The 20,624-nt window shown below is 36.6% G+C and overlaps 1 protein-coding gene across 3 annotated transcripts in view; it reads right to left on the reverse strand.

The window, feature by feature from the left end:
• GABRB2 (gamma-aminobutyric acid type A receptor subunit beta2) overlaps positions 1–20,624 on the reverse strand; it is a 261,265-nt gene that overhangs the window by 160,297 nt on the left and 80,344 nt on the right. For all 3 annotated transcript variants that reach the window (XM_035284254.3, XM_035284274.3, XM_035284292.3), the window contains one exon: positions 11,988–12,208. In XM_035284254.3, the coding sequence (XP_035140145.1) occupies positions 11,988–12,208 (221 nt within the window). The remainder of the gene's footprint in view (positions 1–11,987; positions 12,209–20,624) is intronic.

Consider the following 20,624-nt stretch of genomic DNA (forward strand, 5'->3'; position numbering starts at 1 on the left):
GAAATAAGTGTGAAACTCCTGTCTGTTACTTGTTCTAGAAAATAAGTATAGATTTGCTTCGTGTACTTTGGAATCTTTCCCAATATTCTGACAGCCAGAGGTACTTTTCTAGTTGCTTTACAGTTAGAGAACAGCTATTGGTCCAGTACTCTGATTTTCCCTTTAGAATGATTATTTGTGCTCAAGATAGAATGAAGAAACTCAAAGGGAATATGATGTCTGTGCAGCCTTCAAATTAAAGTGTACAGTTATTTGGGTAATTTCTTCTTGAACTACAAAGTAATAATTAAATTTCTTGGGGAGAGGAATAGTGGCTCATGCCTGTAATCCCAGCACTTTGAGAGGCTAAGACAGGAAGACTGCTAGAGAATAGGAGTTCAAGACCAGACTGGGCAATGTAGTAAGACCTTGTCTCTATTAAAAGTTTAAAAATTAGCCAGGTGCAGTGGTGTGCACCTGTAGTTCCAGCTACTTGGGAGGCTGAGGTGGGAGGTTTGCTAGAGCCCCAGAGTTCGAAGCTGCAGTGAGCTATGAGTGGATCACGACAGAGTGAGACCCTATATCTAAAAAAAAATTGAGTTTCTTCAATCCAGCAGAAAATCTGTGGGTAGGATAACTCTCTGGTGGCATTCAGAAACTCTGGGAGCCTTAGAAGTAAGTCATGCAGAGAAATGTCCCTACAGACCACTTTGCATGGCCTCCTAACTTCCAATAAGCTTTTGTGTCTTTTTTTTGTGGTCAGTTTTTCCTAATCTATGATTGTTTTTGAAAATCAACAACATGACTGTTTAACTGTGAAATAGAACAGATTTTCAAAATTTCTATACCTCAAATTACAAACTATATTGCATGTAGCTTTTACTTGAACTTGGGTGTTCAGAAAAGCATGACAAAGATGACCTTCCAATTGTAAGTAGCTGCATAAGAGAAACCCCTTTAAGAATAATAGATAAAAGGAATGATCATATTAAGTTACACCTGAGGAATATACATCATGTGCTGTATTTATGAGAAAAGCAGTGGACTAGCCATGTTGACAGTGCATCAATCCATATTGCAGAGTGCATCAATTGACAGTGCATCAATCCCTATTGCAGAGTCTAGTTTAAAACTGATAGAGCCATGTTCATCCATTAATAAATGATGACTAAGACATCTCTCTTGAGGCCATGCACAGTGGCTCACACCTGTAATCCCAGCACTTCGGAGTCCAAGGCAGGTGGATCACCTGAGGTCGGGAGTTCAAGTCCAGTCTGACCAACATGGAGAAACCCTGTGTCTACTAAAAATACAAAATTAGCCAGACATGGTGGCACATGCTTATAATCCTAGCTACTCGGAGGCTGAGGCAAGAGAATTGCTTGAACCCAGGAGGCGGATGTTGCAGTGAGCTGAGACCATGCCATTGCACTTTGGCCTGGGCAACAAAAGCAAAACTCTGTCACAGAACAAAACGAAACAGAAGACATCTCTCTAGATGGAATACGAATGTCTACTCAGTTCTTTTCAAGGGACCTTGGAAATCTAGACTCTTCAGTCTTCATTCAACAACATTTTCAGTACCTGCTTTCTCAAGAGTCTTTTGTATTCACCTACTTGAACGGAGATTGCATTCTTTCAGACTTTGAGGAAGTGACTGAGATCATGGGCTTTGAGTTCAACCTGAGCCCTGAAACTCATTAGCAAGTTACTTATTCACCCAAAAGCTCAGTTTCCTCAACTATAAAATGGATGTAACAATAGCTTGCTTCACAAAATTATTTGATGTAAATGAGATAATTCAGGAGTTGGAATATAGAAAGTACCCAATAAAGGTTACTACTACTACTATAACTGATGCAAGTATTCATTTACATTTGCTTTGAATGTCTTTATCTAATTAAAACTCTGCTTTAAGCGAACTCATTATACTAACTCTAACTCTATATTTTTCCCATTTGCCAAGTAAGTTGCCAGCAAAAGCTGCCAAAAAAATTTACTGATTTCATGAAATCGAAGTGATGCAAAAGTTACTCCAAATATAATTAGAGAAAACTTAATCATTAAACTAACGTTGAAAACAATATGCATTATTTCAAGGTTTGAAACAATGGAAGTCACTTCTGTTGTTTTTCAGTCTATTGTAAGACATACAAAAAAAGCCATGCCCTTATGGGTGTGTGTACTACACATACACACGTACAGACACATAAATACACCTACAGACATACACACACACACACACCCCCCATACCTATAAATGAAGATACACAAACACACACACACCAATTTTGATCATCTACTGGGAAATACTTTGCTTAAAAAAAAAAAAAAAAGAAAAAGAAAAGTAGGATAAAATGAAGACCTGGCTTCTTTCCACGTTCTTAGTATTCTGGTGACTCAGAAAGTTTATTCTAATGAAAACAGGAATATGCAAGTATTACCTTTCAATGTGCTATGTATAACAATGCTATATACAGATATTTTCAAAAGCCCATGAATAAATTGTTCTCAGTGGATTTCAATCATTCTCCTCTTTGCAGACAAGGTCTATTTCAATAACACTACTGTACTCATTCTTCAGGCCTGAAATACAAAATCTCTACCTTTCTTGGGAGCACAGCTAGCTTCTTCCCTACTTTAAAACCTCTGGAGTCTCCAATCATTCCTCTTTCTTGCAGCAATCCCCTTCACAACTTGGCTTTAGTGCTGCTGCAGCCAACTTTCATTCCACTAAAATCAATGGGCATGAGGACAACTAGGGACCCATCTAGCCAATAGTCGAGTTGATCCATTGGCTACCAGAACATGATGGGTCAGAAATATTTTAGAAAAAAAAGAAAAGAGGCAGACTTGCTTTTCCTCTTTAAGTGTTTTTTTTTTTTTTTAATTTAAAAATCCAGCAAAAGGTTGCAACAAAATGAGCCCTAGATTATATCCTAGGGTTGCTAAATACAAGTCTCTCCATTTCTAAGGCTGTAGAATGATGCATTTCTAATCCTACTATTGTTGACTTGGATTTAAATTATTTTCTAGCATTATTTAGGCAAGGATGACTCCAAGTAACTCAATAACTCCGGCAGTAGCAATAGCAACGATAATAACAAGCCCCAGGCTAAGAGTTAAGAGTTTAGGATTCTGCTTTGTGGTTTGCCATTGTTTCAGGGATATTAGGCACAATTGCTTCGCTCTCTGAGACTCCCTTTTCCTTGCTGTAAAAAAAGGAGGTGAACTTGAAGGTATCAGAAATTACTTCTAAATATATTTATTTTTAATCTTTTCAAAAATATTTTATGTATTTATTTATTTTTATTGAGACAGAGTTTTGGTTTTGTTGCTCAGGCTGGAGTGCAATGTCATGATCTCAGCTCACCACAACCTCCACTTCCTGGGTTTAAGCGATTCTCTTGCCTCAGCCTCCCTAGTAGCTGGAATTACAGGCATGCACCACCGTACGTACCGAGCCAATTTTGTATTTTTGTTTTTAGTAGAGTTGTGGTCAGATTGGTCTCGAACTCCTGACCTCAAGTGATCCGCCTGCCTCGGCCTCCCAAAGTGCTGAGATTACAGGCATGATCCACTACACTTGGCCCTAATTTTTGTATTTTTAGTAGAGACGGGGTTTCACTATGTAGGCCAGGCTTGTCTTGAACTCCTGACCTCAGGTGATTCACACACCTCGTTCTCCCAGAGTGCTAGGATTACAGGTGTGAGCCACCTCGCTCGGCCTTATTTTTAATCTTATAGGACAATTATGGGAAATAATTGGTTTTAAAAAGTAATTGCAGCTCATTAAAGAGTTTGCATTCCATAACAGTACATCGTATGCATTTTTTTTTTTCACATACAGATGGAGACAGGTGCTTTGAAGACAGGGAAAATTTAGAGAATAGGTTCTCACTTTCTGGCCAGAACGACTTATATTCTTAATGAAATCTCTTTTATTCTGCTTGACAAAATATATTCACTCAATATCTCTATGAAAATGAATTAGGAAATTCAAGTTAAAAATTTATATATTAATGTTTGATAAAATATATTTCAGTGTGAGATGACTACTCAGTCATCCTGTGGTAAAACTTTCAGAGTAGAGGAAGAGGATAAAATTAATAAAACCCCGCCTGCCTGAATTCATTACAGACTAACATTATCCTTTGCCATTTTCCCAATGACAGAACATGCATAGCAGGAGGTGGTTGAATTGCCTTCTGCTTCCTGCTGAATCTTTCTTTAAGAATGTGAGCCTTTAATGAGAAGTGACAAGTTTCTGGTCTAATGTTACATATGGAAGGTGTATAATATACATGTGAAATCTGGGCCTCCCCACTCATGCTAAAAGACAAGCAACTATTTTTATATGGGTCAGCTACAACTGAGAATGTTAAGAAAGCCATTTCTTCCATAAGAACTGTCCTAACAAAATCAATAGGAGTATATCTCCTGAGCCATTTCTTCAACTAATGTGATTACAAATTACAACAGCACAACTATAAGATTATAAATTGTGTTACAAATAATGTTTCCTGTTTCTCATTAAAATACTAAGTAAATTTTAAATAATAGTCCCGCATTTGATAGCCACAACCACATATTTCAGTTTATATCCAAACAATAAGCCATATCCTATATTGGATTAAGAAATATGTTTTTAAATATGTCTTATCATGGTTGAAGAATGATGGTGAGGACGACATGCTTACAATACATTCATTGTTAATTAAAAAGGTACGAAATGATCTGAAGGTTTTTATAATAAACTCCATATGTACTTTTTAAAAAGAAAAATACTTAAAAAGCATACACAGCAAGACCGAGGTAGTGCTTATCCCTGCGTGGTAGAACTGGAGTAATTCTATTTTCATAAGAACTATAGTTACTAAACAGTCAATAAGAAACATGTATCATTTCATAATTGAACACGTGTTTTGCTGTGTTTGTTGAAGGGTTTTCAATGTGATAAAGTATGATATAATATTAAAGTCTTGGCATAAATAATATACAGCCAACTTATATTAACTTGATTTCTTAATAAATCAGGTTTTCTTTAAGGAGATAAATACAGTTTCTTGAGCAGTTGAAATATGTTAAAACACTGTTTTATGCATAATGAGATGGAAGTGCTAAAAGGATATATGTCACTTATTACCAAAGTCACAGAATTAACTAACGGGCTTTGGGAAGCTAGAACAAATATTTAGCAATCATTTAAATGAATGATCAGAAGAATCATTAATTTTGGACAACAATGCAGGCCTTCTGATTTCCTGCCCATTGTAAGTATTCATTAGTTTCTGAAACCCAATAAATATCCTATTTTAAGTGAATAATAGTATGAATTATATTTATGTGACCTTCTTTATATTGAGCATATCAGTACCAGATTACACCTGATTTTTAACCTGCTTGCATTTCAGCGAACTTCATTGATAGAATTCTGCTTACTATTTAACATTTGGGTAATGGGTTCAACAGAAGGCCAAACCCCAGAATTATGCAATACACCTCAAGTAACAAACTTGCACTTGTACCTCCTGAACCTAAAATAATTTTTTAAAAAATTCTAGGCTGAGCACAGAAGCTCAGACCTGTAATCCTAGCACTTTGGGAGGCCAAGGCTGGTGGGTGGCTTGAACCCAGGAGTTCAAGAACAGCCTGGGCAACATGGTGAAATCCCACCTCTACAAAAATGATAACAAAAAATAGCCAGGTGTGATGGCACATGCCTGTAGGTCCAGCTACTCTGGAGGTTGAGGTGGGAGAATTACTTGGGCCCAGGAGATGGATATTGCTGTTAGTCAAGACTGCATCACTGCACTTTAGCCTGGGTGACAGAGTGAGACACTGTCTTACACACACACAAAAAGTGCTATATTTTCTATATCATTTTTCTTTATATTCCAAAAATGATCTAATTGGGCCAATGTTATTTTGGAATAGACTACATTTCAGTCTGTTTGAAATATCTGCTTTCTAAATTGCTAGGATTTCTTCTGCCTAGTCAACTGGAAAGTAAAGTCTTTTTTTGGCCACATCTACAGCTGGGTTACTCCCAAAAAACATTATTCCCCACATCTAGCCATATCTGTTTATGGAAATTTCTAAACAGTTCGGTAAATTAAGGGAAGTATTTAATTTTTTAATTAGATTGTCCTGAGTTATCAATAGTGACCAAGAGTGAAGGTAAGTGGTATCTTGTGAATGTCTGTGTCCAACAAATTCATGAGTTGAACCTAATTTCCAATGTAATGATAGTGGGAGGTAGAGCCTTTGGGGAGATGATTAGTTTCTGAGGCCAGGATCTAACAAGATTAGTGCCCATAGTTTGCCTTGCTTTCACCCAGTGAGGACACAGTGAGAAGGCATCATCTATGAATCAGGAAACAGCCCTGCAGAACTGTGAGAAATAAATTTCTGCTGTTTACAAAGCCTCCCAGTTTATGGTATTTTATTATAGCAGCCCAAATCAACTAAGATAGTGATAACTTTTGTATTCAAGGATTTCAATATTCTTTGGTCACGAACTGCAAGTTTAAGCTTTGCAGTTGGCTGGGCAAGCACCTGTAATCCTAGCACCTTTGGAGGATGAGGTGAGCGGATCATTTGAGGTCAGGAGTTTGAGACCAGCCTGGCCAACATGTTGAAACCCTGTCTCTATTACAAATGCAAATAATTAGCCAGGTGTGGTGGTGAATGCCCATAATCCCACCAGCTGCTTGGGAGGCTGAGGCTGGAGAATTGCTTGAACCTAGAAGGTGGAAGTTGCAGTGAGCCGATATTGCTTCACTGCACTCCAGCCTCAGCAACAGAGTGAGACTCCACCTCAAAAAAAATATAAAAAATCGTAACAATTTTTCCTGAAGCTCTTCAAATAAAATTGATAAAATAGAGGAGTGATAAAAAAAAAAGAAAAGAGGAGGCTTGGTTTAAAGAGAATGCCAGGCATCTAATTTCCTTAATAATGATTTCAAGTTGCCAAATGCCATGGCTAGAGATACCTGGCTTCACCATAAGTCTGCGTCCTTAACACTGTCTTACAATCCTTTGAAATTTCTTTAGCAGTTTTCTTTTGCATTCTAGACATGCCTGGCTGAGGCCTTTCCCATTTCTTTCAATGCGCTTGCTCAGTCCCACCCTTTCTGTTACACACAAAGAAACTAGTGTCTTACTTCACAGAACAATGAAAAGATAATTAGAGTAAAATTCTATAATTTCCCATCCATGCTTCCATTTATTTATTAAATATTAAGTAGTATTGACAACTTACTATCCACCAATTACCGTGTACGCCAACTACGTGATTTCATTTTTTAGTCTGATAGATTATACATTATTTTACTTTCATTGATCATTGACTCAAAGAATGACTGGGTAATAAAAATATTGATAGCATCTAATTCTCCCCCTCTTCCTATAAATAAGGTCAATAAAATGGAAAATATGCTTAAGGTTCAATGAGAAGCCACTGACAAATGTCCAAATTAAAACCCAACTTTCATTATCATTACTCTTTGTTAAGGAAATTGGTTGGATTGCCCATTTGGGTCCATTTATCTATCTACATAGCATTAGAAATCTGTTCCCAGAGCCCCTGGAATGATTTTCATCCTGAAAAGCAAAGAATAACTTAGAGTATGCTGCAATCCTTTGCTTTTAGAGATAGTAAAACAGAGATCTAATCAGGATGAAAACTGTTAGAACGTAGTCTATGAAAAAAAGGGCCCAAGTTTCTAAATCTTCATCTCATCTCCTGAAATCCTAAGACCACTGTACCTTAATGCAAGCTTGCTAAGCAGCTGGTGTGCATGCTCAAACTTCTTGCTAATCAAGCACAAAATATAAGCATGAGCAGACTTAGAGCTCTTGTTGTGTACCATTAGAAGCAATGGGCATGCTTTTACAGAAAGAAAATTTCACAAGGATGGTAGCTAGGCTCTGGGTGAAGACCTTGGACTACCCCTCTCCATATAATGGCTTAGCCTGGCTATCCCTGATCATGGATCTCACCTACTGAGCTGCACATCCTCCAAGATGAGATGACCCTTTCTTCCGATACAGCTACTCAAAGGATGTGTGCATAGAAGATTCTCTGTTCACAAGAGATGGCAACTATTGTCCCATGGCTGTGACCTTTTAAATGTTGAGTGGTATTTCCCAGATAATAAAACCAAAGTCCCTAGGCCTCTGAAACTTAAAATTTTGTTCTCCAATTTATTTTTTTTTGAGACAGGGTCTGGCTCTGTCATCCAGGATGGAGTGCAGTGGTGTGACTTTGTTCATTGCAACATCCGCCCCCTGGGCTCAAGCCATCCTCCCGCCTTAGCCTCCTCCAGAGAAGTGGGGACTACAGGCACATGCCACCATGACCAGCTAATTTTTGAATGTTTTGTAGAGACAAGGTTTGGCTATTTTGCCCAGACTGGTCTTGAAGTCCTAAGGTCAAGCAATCTGCCCACCTCAACCTCCCAAAGTGCTGGAATTACAGACATGGGCTACCATGCTCAGCCCTAAATTTTATTATAAAAACATTCAAACAGACAAGTTGAAAGAACAACACAATGAACACTTAACCTACCTACCATTAAATTTAATAAGCATTGATATTTGCAATACTGCTTTCTCTATCTATATTATGTTTTAATACCTGAAGATTTCACTGAAGAAAATCCAATGAAAGAAGCTTACTCAGATGTTATAAAAGACTGTCCCTCCTTTAACCTTCCCCACCAATCTTTGTCTTAACGGGAAAGAAGTTTAAGCCCTTCGCTTTTGCCATAAACTCACAAGACATTCAGCTTACAGACTTAGTTCTACCCATTTCTTGGTGACTGCCTTCATGTTTATAAAGTTTTTCCTGTGCCAGTTTCCCATATTCAGGTCTTCATGATTGCCCTTCAATATGCCTTATTCAGACTAGTAAACTTTGCCACTGCCAAATTCTTTACAGAGATCTTGCCTGTGCCTTAGAAATCCATACAGCACTGGAGCTAGTGTGAACCACTAAACTGGAGCTAGTGTGAACCACGGGACCTAATAATGTACCCTTCATAGAAGACTCAGGCACATTGTTCTTTAGGGCCTTATTTTTATCAATCCAGAATAAAGCCTGCACTTATGGACCTGATAAAAGGTGTTTACATCTAAACACTTTTTAATCCTTTTTGTTCCTTGCGTGCTCTCAGGTGATTCCTACTATTCTTTATTTCCATCTTGCCAGTACACAAGAAGCAGCACGGAAGAGTGAAGATCAACGTCTTTACTTTCAGATAACTAAGCCCTTCAGCATAGCAGCTGTGTAATTCTGTCAACAAGTTCCTTCATTTCTTCATGTAAAATGGAGAAAATAGATGGTACCCATTTTTGAGGGCTAAAGTTAATATTAATGAGATAATTTATGCAAAGTTCTGGCAAAGTGATAAGTAAATGCTAAGTCTTTTAATGAGTACTAGGTACTGATATTAATATTATCACTATTTTAAGTGTTGTTTCAATGCAGCTTTTTGGAATACAGACACAAAATAAACTTCTTACTAGACTATCAGCAATAGAAAATTACTGGCTCAAGGTGGGTAAGTAGAAGGAGGGGCTCAGTATTTTAGAATCAACAATAACAACAGAATAATGTATTTTAGCATTATATAAAAGAGGTAGAAATTAAATAGAAAAATAGCTAACTTTAACTGAATTCCTTTAACTTATCTGTTGCAAATTAACCTCCTGGAGTTGAGAAAGAACTATCTAATATACATTACATTTCTATCTAAGGAAGAAATTGTTCTACTATTTGCCCATTAAAACTGCAATGGGACATTTATGTATTTCCTGAGGAATGTTCTTATTAATCTCCCCTTCACAATTAACAATACAGCCAAGAGAATAATCACCATTCATGAGCCTGCTCAGTGGGGAAGTGCTAATTCTATGCATGCTAGGTGTGTTCAGGAACCTGCATATTTTGTCAATAGCCCTTGATGGAAGTGGGGATGGGACAATGATTATTTTCTACTGTCACGGGTTAGAGGTACAATGGTGTCCAGGTGATCTTAATGATAAGAGTAAATGGACATGATTTTTTTGTTTGATTAATGAAGTAATGATACAAAGAACCAATTTATCATCTATAATATTGATCTTTCCCTTTTCCTCTCAATTTCAAAGGCACTCTGATTGTTGATTTTCCTGTCCACTCAACCTTGCCTACATACGTTTATGAATATATCCTCAACCTTTACTGCATTGCTATTTACAGTGTAGGTGCTTAGTCAGTATTGGGTATACAAATGAGAGTATGACACATCCTGTTCCGGAGAAACAGGAAGAGCCCAGGGTGATTTCTGCATTATTTCTGTGAAGATGAAATGATATGATGGACAAAATGCATCTAGCACTGGGTCTGCTCTGGGTAACTTATCTTTCTATGTCTCCTGCCTTCTTCTAGATTCTTACCTCCTTCTAGATTCTAATCTCCCTCTGTGCTTAACTTTTTAAAAACATTAAACTACAGTCTTTTTTCATTCCCTGTTCTCCACTGCACACATGGTCTCTCTCTCATCAAGGTCTCTCGGATACTGTATATTTTGTAGTTGATTCTAAGTAATAATTTTAGTATAATGTATCACTGAACACAATGCTTTCCATCAGTACTTTGAAGCCCACCACTTAAGTAGAATCTTTTCAGACTTTACCGGTCAACTTGCTTTCTCTCTCTTTTATTTCCTTCTTTTCTGAGTCACGCGTGTGAGCAGTGCCTGTATCTAACTCATTTCTATACCACCAGTGCTTGACACAGAGTACAAATGTGCTCTTGTTCTGCCACTCTTATCCCCCCTACCTTGAAGGCCAAATGCCTTTTTCTCCACAAATGTCATATACAAAAAAGCTGAATCTAAGGATCTAAGATAATGCATCAGTCAGGGGAACTGGATATAGCATAAAATAAAAATGAGATAGAATAGACAAGAAAAATGTGGGATTGAAGGCATCCCGCTTAGGGCTCTGGCTTTGAACTTGGAACAGGGTTCATATACCATCTCCAGAGATTACTTTCTTTGTAATCTTTGGCAAATTGCATCAGCCTCTGTTTCTTCATTTGAAAATACAGACAATAGCAGTTGCTAATATATGAGGTTGTTGTAAGGGTTAACTATAATAATGCATGAAAGCACTTAGCTCAATGTTTGACCCATAACAAGTGTTCAATAAATGAATACTATAATTATTATCAACATTATGAGAAGGTAACCACATATTCATGTAAAACAGAATAAATTAGGCAACTAAAAATGTCAAAGTTTAGAATTTCTTGTACTCTAATAAAGAGAAACCCTTTATATTATAATGTTTTCGGAAAAAAATATGTTTTCTTCACTTTTTCTAGAAAACCATCTTTTAATACAAAACCGTGCTTTCAGTACAGAGAAAAGTTTAAAAGCAAAACTGTCTTATTCTACAAAATTATCCTCATCCAAATATCAGAGTATCACAATTATTTTCTGACATAGAGGTCTATTTGAGTGTAAATTTCCTATTAATAAACATGAGATAACTACTTTATTATTTGCAAGTCTGATTGCTTCTTGGAAGGTGAAAGGTCACAATAAGCTTTCTGGTCATCAGAGGGCCATGATCCCGTTCAGGAAGCTCAGAAGCAATTTATAAAACATGATATCTGCCACATTCAAACAATTATTTGGCATTCACAATGTTTTTTCCATTTTAAAGAAAATCTGTGTCTCAGCTATTTTGATATTGTTTATTCTTTAAAGAAAGCAGCTTTAGGATCAGGAAGCAAATATTGGAAGATAATTCAGAAAAGCGTAGACTTAGCTGAGGTTAAGTCCCTTTGTAAGCATGCTACCTTAAGCTCTTGAATGTCTAGTGGATAGGAGGCTTAACTGTTTCTTAGTAGAACTGAAGAAAGAGTAAGCAAAATAGCACAATATTTTCATCCAATGAAAAGTAACAGCTATTTTGTTGAGGAAGAGGTATATTTTGAATTGGGGACAACAGACCTGAGTCCATAAAGGACAGTGCCATCAGGATGCAGGCGGATCATGCGGTTCTTAACAGTCACTCCGTGCACAAATGACTTCTTATCATTCAGGAAATAGGTATCAGGCACCCAGAGTTGGTCTGCCACTCTGTTGTCCAGAGTCAAGTTTAAAGGTATTACATTATAGGACAGCCTCTTATCTCTCCAGGCTTGTTGAAAGTACATTGTCAAGGTATAATCCTGTAAATGTGAGAAAAAAGATATGGTTAGTTCACACCCAAAAAGATTTGGGGGATAAGCAAACATCTCAGTATTAATAAGAAAATAAATTAATTTTTTTTTTAATTTTTTGGGACAGGGTCTCACACTGTCACACAGGCTGGAGTACACTGGCACGATCTTGGCTCACTGCAGCCTCCATCTCCTGGGTTAAAGCAATTCTTCTGCCTCAGCCTCTCAAGTAGTTGGGATTGCAAGAGTGTGCCACCACGCCTGGCTAATTTTTTGTATTGTTAGTAGAGACAGGTTTTCCCTTTGTTGGCCATTCTGGTCTCGAACTCTTGACCTCAGGTGATCCACCCACCTCAGCCTTCCAAAGTGCTGGAATTACAGGCATGAGTCACCACACCCAGCCAAGAAAACAAATTTATATATGTAGCCACACAGTATAAACAGATACTATTCACCTATATAGACAATCACTAATTTATTAAACCCATTCTTACCCAGTACCTACCATGGGCCAGGTCCAATAGTAGGCACTATGAACACATAAGTGAAGAGAATATATTCACGATAAATTTATAAATTTCTGAGGAAGACATTAAGGAATAATTACCCAATGATTAATTTGTGCTTCCCAAAGTGGAGTATGCAGGACTCTTTTAGGTGGGATATAAATAGAATTTTAAAAATAGTTACGTATTTGTTTCTATGCATACTAAAAACATTAACTAACTTATCCAAACCTAACAATTCATCAGTTCATTCTTCCATTCATTCATTCATTCATTCATTCATTAAATATACAAAGTGTATCCAGCATTTGACAGGAACCATTGAGGTGCTGGGATGACAGATTAAACGCCTGCTCTCAGGGAATTTAAAAACAAAGCGTAGATAAATCAACAGAATCATGTCAAATAATGTTACATCTTATGAAGCAAATAAATCAAGGTGCAAAATATCTAACTGGAATAATGATGAAAAGCTTCTCTTAGAAGTTGGCATTGTGCAGAGACTGGAGAAGGAGCCCAGACCACTGGCTCTTAGGAAAAGAACATGCTGAGCAGATGGGAATCCGCAGAGGTCCTAATATAAATAGACAGGCTGGGCATGTTTGAAGAACCAATAAGAGCTGCTTGTTTGAGCGAGTGATGCATAGGGAGAGTAGAAATACAGCAGTCAAGAATATCAACCCCATGATATTTTAGAAGGTTATGCATATTTAAAATAGATTGTTACAAAGCGGCTAACTTACTATGGTAGTAATTGCAAGAGTTTGTAAATGAGAATCGTAATCAGTCTAGTCTAATCAAGGTGGGATTCCCAGAAAAGGTGACATTTACACTGTTGCTAATGTAAGCTTCTCAGCTAACTAAACAATATTAACTCAGTGAGTTTATCATGAGAATTTCAATCCCAGCATTATGGACAAGCAGGCTGGGCTCTGACTTTTAGACACAGGGAGCTGGCTGCTGTAAAGTGAGCACTGCCCTTGGAGTACCAATTTTATCATTTCCCAATTCAGTTTCCAGGAGATAAATGTACATAACTTTGTTTAGTTTCAGTTCCATTAAATATAAACGGGGCTTTTAATACATGCCTGATCTAATCAGAAAGTTATTATGAAAATTAAATGTACAACTCAAATGCAATTTGTAAACTACAAAAAGCTATATATTATGAATGAAGTATTTATAAGTGACATATTTTATCCATTAGAAGCCTATGGGTACAATGTAATTGCTCTCTCACTCTCATCTGAATGACTAAGTAAAGGTCCAAATATTCATTTGAAAAGCATAATTACAATTCTATTTTAAAATCAGTTCACAATGTCCTACTTGAGGGTTTTTAAAAAACTAGAATTGTGTATTAATTATCTCTGCAACCTGAGAGGCTAGAGTGGTGCCAAGGGCTCAAATACACCTTCAGTAAAGTATGCCTAGTGGATTTCTGCACAAATCTGCATAATTTTGTATGTAAGATATATACTTCAACTTCAGTGAAGTCTTACATTTTTCTAACCTTTGTTGAGATTTATACATGTTAATTTGGTTACATCATTTTAAAATATGACTCATACTATCTGCTATAGCATTGAGCAGTTTTCATAGGAACAATGTAACCTGTTGTGAAAATATTAAAATATTTTCTCTGGCTTAGAAAACACACACATATTGCCCTCACTCAGAAGTCAGTATAGGAACTTCTAATTTTACAGCCAGACTTCTATCCTAAATTCAATATCCTAAATATGCATCAAGTAGTTGTTGGTGCAACTCACTTTAGTGGATTACTGTACTTAGCATTCTGGACTGCTCTGCAGCACTCTGCTTTAGTGTAGAATGAGTCTGAGGATCTCTGAAGTACCATGTTAATTTATAATGAAAGCATGATGAAAATTCATGAACTATATAACTCTAAAACAAAAAAAGGATCAGATACATATTTTTGTGTGTGCCTGTGTTACAAATAATCTAAAAATAAGGAATAAAAATAAAACATGCAATAATATTGTGCTTGGAAGAATACATTTAGTGATTTCCAATTCTTGAAATAGAAATTTTGACTATTATCTCTGTAAGAAGAGAAAGCTACTTAACTTCTTTGATAAGCCCTCTTGAGAGTTAGGAGAAATAATACTGTTGGGAAGGTGCTGAAGTTTATCAGTCAGCTGAGATGTGTTTAGACACAGGAAACTGTATTATCTTTTGGGCTAAATAAATGGTAATATTGTGAGACCCTCTATCACACGCTAACTTCTGTTATTTGTCAGCAAGGCAGTACCTGCTAAAAAATGTTCTCAGACAGGCCCTGGTGACTTTGAAAACTGTCACATCAATTTTCATTTCATTTATTTTCAAATATGCATCACGGCACTGTCAAGAAAGGAAGAAGCTCCTGATTCTAACTAAATGTTAGTGCACATCAAAAGAAAACATGGTCTTGTTTACTGTCCTTTCCCCTCGGCTCCTGCCCATCTGAGATAAATCCTTCGTACTTTAATATTGCAAGGATATCCTTACAATTGACAACTCCTCCTTCGAGAAGTTGTCTTGGAGTTAGTTTATTCAAACGAAAAAAACCCCAAATAAACTACTTCTGGGTGCTATTTGATCCGTGTCATCACCGCCCAAGAAGGATTTACATAATTAAAATTAAAGCCAATTGATTTTTAATACCAAACAAGATAAAATAAGTTCATTACAGGGTATTTCTTCCACTAATTACAACTAAAAATTCTGGAAGGAATAAAACCACAACTACCTGAGGACTATGCAAAGTAGAAAGACTGAGGAAACAATCAAAATGTGAGAAATACTACTATAAGTATGAGTTTCTTGATTATTTTCTTTTTCCTCTTGTCCTCCTTAAAGTAGCATGCGTGTAAACACACACACACACACACACACACACACACACACACACCCCTGCAGCCAAAAGTATAAAGACCTTCAGTAAACAGAGAGAGATGTTTCTGGCCTCACAGAGTGAATATTGTTAAGATGTCCATACCCCCTAAATTGACCTACAGATGAAATGTTTTTCATTTCATCTCAAATGCTATTCATTTCATTTCAAATCCACTCTATCACAATTTTTTTTTGTAGAAGTTGACAAGGTGATTCCAAAAATTTATATAGAGAAAAAAGAAGAAAGAGAATAGCCAAAACAATTTTGAAAGGGTAAAACAAAGCTGGAAAAGTCACACAATCTGATTTCAAGACTTACTAATACTCCCACAGTGTGGTAATATTTCAGACTTACTATAGTGATTTTAAGACTTACTAACACTACTACAGTGTGGTGGTATTGATAGAAACATAAGGTCTAAAATAGAAGAGTTTAAAAATACACCCATGAACCAATATGTTCAGTTGATTTCTGACAAAGGAATAAAGGCAGTAGACTGGAGAAAGCATAATGTCATTATATAACAAATGGTTTGATTCAAATGGAATGTTAATATACAAGTAGAGAAGTGGATATGTAGATTAAAACATTTGACACACACTGCACATTATATGTAAAATGTAATTCCAGATGTGTCATTGAGTTAAGTGTAAAATGTAATACTATAACACCTTAAGAGAAAAACAGAAGACATTCTCTGACTTTGGGTTCAGCAAAGACTTCTTAGATACAAACCTAAAAGTATAATCAAGAAAACAAAAATATGATAAATTGGACCTCAATAGAATTCGAAAGTTTTTTCTTTAGGAAAGACACTATTAAGGAAGTGAAAATGAAAACTACATGCTGGTGAAGCATATTTGCAAATCACGTAACTGGCAAACAACTTATATTCAGAATTTATAAGCATATAAAAATTCTCAAAATTCAAGCAATCCAATAAAAATAGGCAAAAGATGTGAACATACACTTAACCAAAGAGACACAGATAGTGAATAAGCATGTAAAACGATGTTCAACATCATTAGTCATTATGGAAAACAAATTTAAAAACACAATGAGATCCTGCCACACACTCATAAGTGCAAAAAAAAAATATCAAAAAACAACTGAGAATTCCGAGTGCTGGTGAGAAAGTACACCCAAACTCTCATACATTGCAAGTGGAAATACAAAACTATCAGTCACGTGGGAAGCAGTTTGCCAATTTCTTATAATGTTAACACATATTTGACAAACCTAGCAATCCCACTCCTGTCTGCAAATGTTTATAGCAGTTTCATTTTAATTACCAGAAATGGAAGCCATCTGAATGCTTTTCAGCAGATAAAGGGATAGACTTGTATCCCTTTGCAGTGCATCCCTCAAACAGAATACTACTCAGCAATAAGAAGGAACCAACTTATTGATAGAAGCAATATCATTAATGGTTTTCAAATACAGAAAGCTAAGTGAAAGAAGCCAGATTCAAAAGGATACATATTGTATCATTCCATTTGTATGACATGAAAAAGATGAAACTACAGGAATGAAAAACAGAGGGACAGTCCCCTGGGCTTCAAGACTGGAATGCAGTTGACCCCCAAGGGTAAGCATGAGAGAATGATTTTAGGTAACAGAACTGTTCTGCCTCTTAATAGCAGCGGTGGCATTAGGACTTTAGACATTTGTCAAAACTCAGAACCGTATACCAAAGTGAGTGCATTTTTTTGTATGTAAAGAAAAAAATAAACGTTTAAACTGCTTTCAAAAAAGCATAGTCTCTGGGGTCAAATACATCTAGGTCCATACCCCAGTACGTTTATGTTCCTCTGATGTGACCTTGAGGGAATTCTTTCAAATATCTCAGCCTATCTCCAAGTCAAAAGAACAACTGTAGCTAATTAACTTAGGAATTAGGGGAAACAAAAGCTGCCTGACATCTGGAGGAAAAAATAAAAGGTAGAGTTATGCCACAAATTAAGTCACCTTCATGAATACGCAGGGACATAAGGCTCCACCAGGACAGGCTGACAAGGTTACCCTAAATGGTTATAGGCTCTGAATTCCCAATTTGTACAACAATGCATTTAGAGTAGGTGGTATCGAAGGCCATTTCTAGGGATGAAATAATTCCATTCTAGAAAGTGCTCTGCTGACCTTATATTCAAACTCATGTTGTCATTTAAAAATCTTCTATATGTCTATAGGCATAGGGAAGGACTTCACGACTAAAACACCAAAAGTACTGACAACAAAAGGCAAAATAGACAAATGGGATCTAATTAAACTCCAGAGCTTCTGTACAGCAACAGAAACTATCATTAGAGTGAACCACCAACCAACAGAATGGGAAAAGATTTTTGCAATCTATCCATCCGACAAAGGGCTAATATCCAGAATCTACAAAGAAGTAAAACAGATTTACAAGACAAAGCAAATCCATTAAAAAGTGGGCAAAGGATATGAACAGACACTTTTCAAAAGAAGACATATATGAGGCCAAAAAACATATGAAAAAATGCTCATCATCTCTGGTCATTAGAGAAATGCAAATCAAAACCACATTGAGATACCATCTCATGCTAGTTAGAATGGCGATCATCAAAAATCTGGAGACAACAGATGCTGGAGAGGATGTGGAGAAATAGGAACACTTTTACACTGTTGGTGGGAGTGTAAATTAGTTCAACCATTGTGGAAGACAGTGTGGCGATTCCTCAAGGACCTAGAAATAGAAATTCCATTTGACCCAGCAATCCCATTACTGTGTATATACCCAAAGGATTATAAATCGTTCTATTATAAAGACACATGAACATGTTCACTGCAGCACTGTTTACAAGAGCAAAGACCTGGAACCAACCCAAATGCCCATCAACGATTCACTGGACAAGGAAAATGCGGCACATATACACCATGGAATACTATGCAGCCATAAAAAAAGAATGAGTTCATGTCCTTTGTAGGGACATGGATGAATCTGGAAATCATCATTCTCAGCAAACTGACACAAGAACAGAAAATCAAACACAGTGTATTTTCAGTCATAGGTGGATGTTGAGCAATGAGAACACATGGACACAGTGAGGGCAGCATTGCACACTGGGGCCTAGGGGAGGGACAGCAGGGGGTGGGGAGGTCGGGGATAGATAACATGGGGAGAAATGTCAGCTATAGGTGATGGGGGGATGGAGGCAGCAAACCACCTTGCCATGTATGTACCTATGCAACAATCCTGCACAATCTGTACATGTACCCCAGAACCTAAAGTACAAAAAAAAAATAGAAAAGAAAATATTCTGTATGTCTAAATACTTTTTGTTTTTGCTTTTATTGTCTTTAAAATTTGTTTTCTATTGCCAAGATTTAAACTTTTCCTGTCTCTCTGGCTCAGTGTTAATACCTACTGTTAATACCTATGGTTAAAATACCTACCGTTAAAAATGTGTGTTTCTTATCTTTTTAAGTTTGTTGATTTGTAAAGTGCCTATCCACGCTCTTCGAACATTTTTTTTTTAAATTTGGACATTTACTTCTTGTTATGGGATATTTGAATATATACACACATACACACATATCATATGTTATTGCCTTTTAAATTTCTTTTAACTTTATATTTTGAAATAAAAACTAGTATAGAGAGTTTCTGCATACTTTTTACATAGCTTACTCTAAGATTAATATTTTGCAAAGCTACAAAGCAATATAAACCAGAAAATTGACATACATAATATTAATTATAGACCTTATTAAGAAGTCTCATATCAATAATGCCCCCTTTTTTTTTTAAATTCCAGGATCCAACCCAAGATGTACCTTACACTTAATACCTATGCTCCTTCACCTTCAGCCTGTCACAGTTCCTCAATGCTTCCCTGTCTTTGATGAGGTTAACACTTTTGAAGAGTAGCAGTTAGTTCTTTTGTTCAATATCTTTCAGTTTGGATTTGTCCGATGAGTGCTTATGATTAGATTGAGATTACACAGTTTGGGTCAATGTATCACCTAAGCAATGTTGTATCCATCATACGAAGAGTACATATAAAGTGTACATAATGTCAAAATGACATTCTGGAAAATTCCTGGTCATCTTAATCTTGAATAGTTGGTTAAGGTAACATCTGCTAGGCTTCTACACTGTGAAGCTGCTATTATCTTTTGTAAGAAACAAATATCCTGGGTAGATATTTTAGGATTTTGGAAAGTAATAACATATTTAGACTGATATCTATAATCACTGCATTTTTGTGGAGTATTTTTGCACACTTTCTAAGTTTCTCTTCATTCATCTCAACCTGAATTAACATATTCATTCAATGACAATGTTTAAATACTAATAAGACAAACCAAAAAAAGGAAACACTAATGTTAGCCATCGAAGGAGTTTTATCAATAGAAAATGAGAAGTATCTTTTCACTCATAAGTAGGAGTTGAACAATGAGAACACATGGACACAGGGAGGGGAACCTCACACACTGGGTCCTGTCAGGGGGTTGGCGGCTAGGGGAGGGATAGCATTAGGAGAAATACGTAATGTTGATGACCGGTTGATGGGTGTAGAAAACCACCATGGCACGCTTATACCTATGTAACAAACCTGCATGATCTGCACATGTATCTCAGAAGTTAAAGTATAATCAAAAAAAAGAGAGAGAGAGAGAGAGAGAAATATCTTCTTGAGAACCACTTTCATTTACCCTCATTTTCCGGACTACTGGCATTGTTCTGGCCACTTGAAGCTACAGAACTTCATTCTGTACGTGTGGTGCAGCATCTTCCCTTGTCTCAAGCCTACAGGTTGCATGTGAGTGGCCCCTATCCCCACCTGGACCTGAATGGCTATTCAACCATGAGCTTCGGTCTTCCCCTTCCCCTTTATTCATCTTCATTTATATGTTTTCCATATGCATTTTTTTTCTGTAGACACTTTAGCATTCATTATCTATGGAGGTTTTCCTCTTTTCTTTTAAAACACAGCGTTAAAGCACAGGAAAATTGTAAATATAATTATGTCTTTTTCCCTACCGTTTCTCT

This window comes from Callithrix jacchus, chromosome 2 (genome assembly GCF_049354715.1).
Source record: "Callithrix jacchus isolate 240 chromosome 2, calJac240_pri, whole genome shotgun sequence".
In the NCBI taxonomy this organism is placed as follows: Eukaryota; Metazoa; Chordata; class Mammalia; order Primates; family Cebidae; genus Callithrix; species Callithrix jacchus.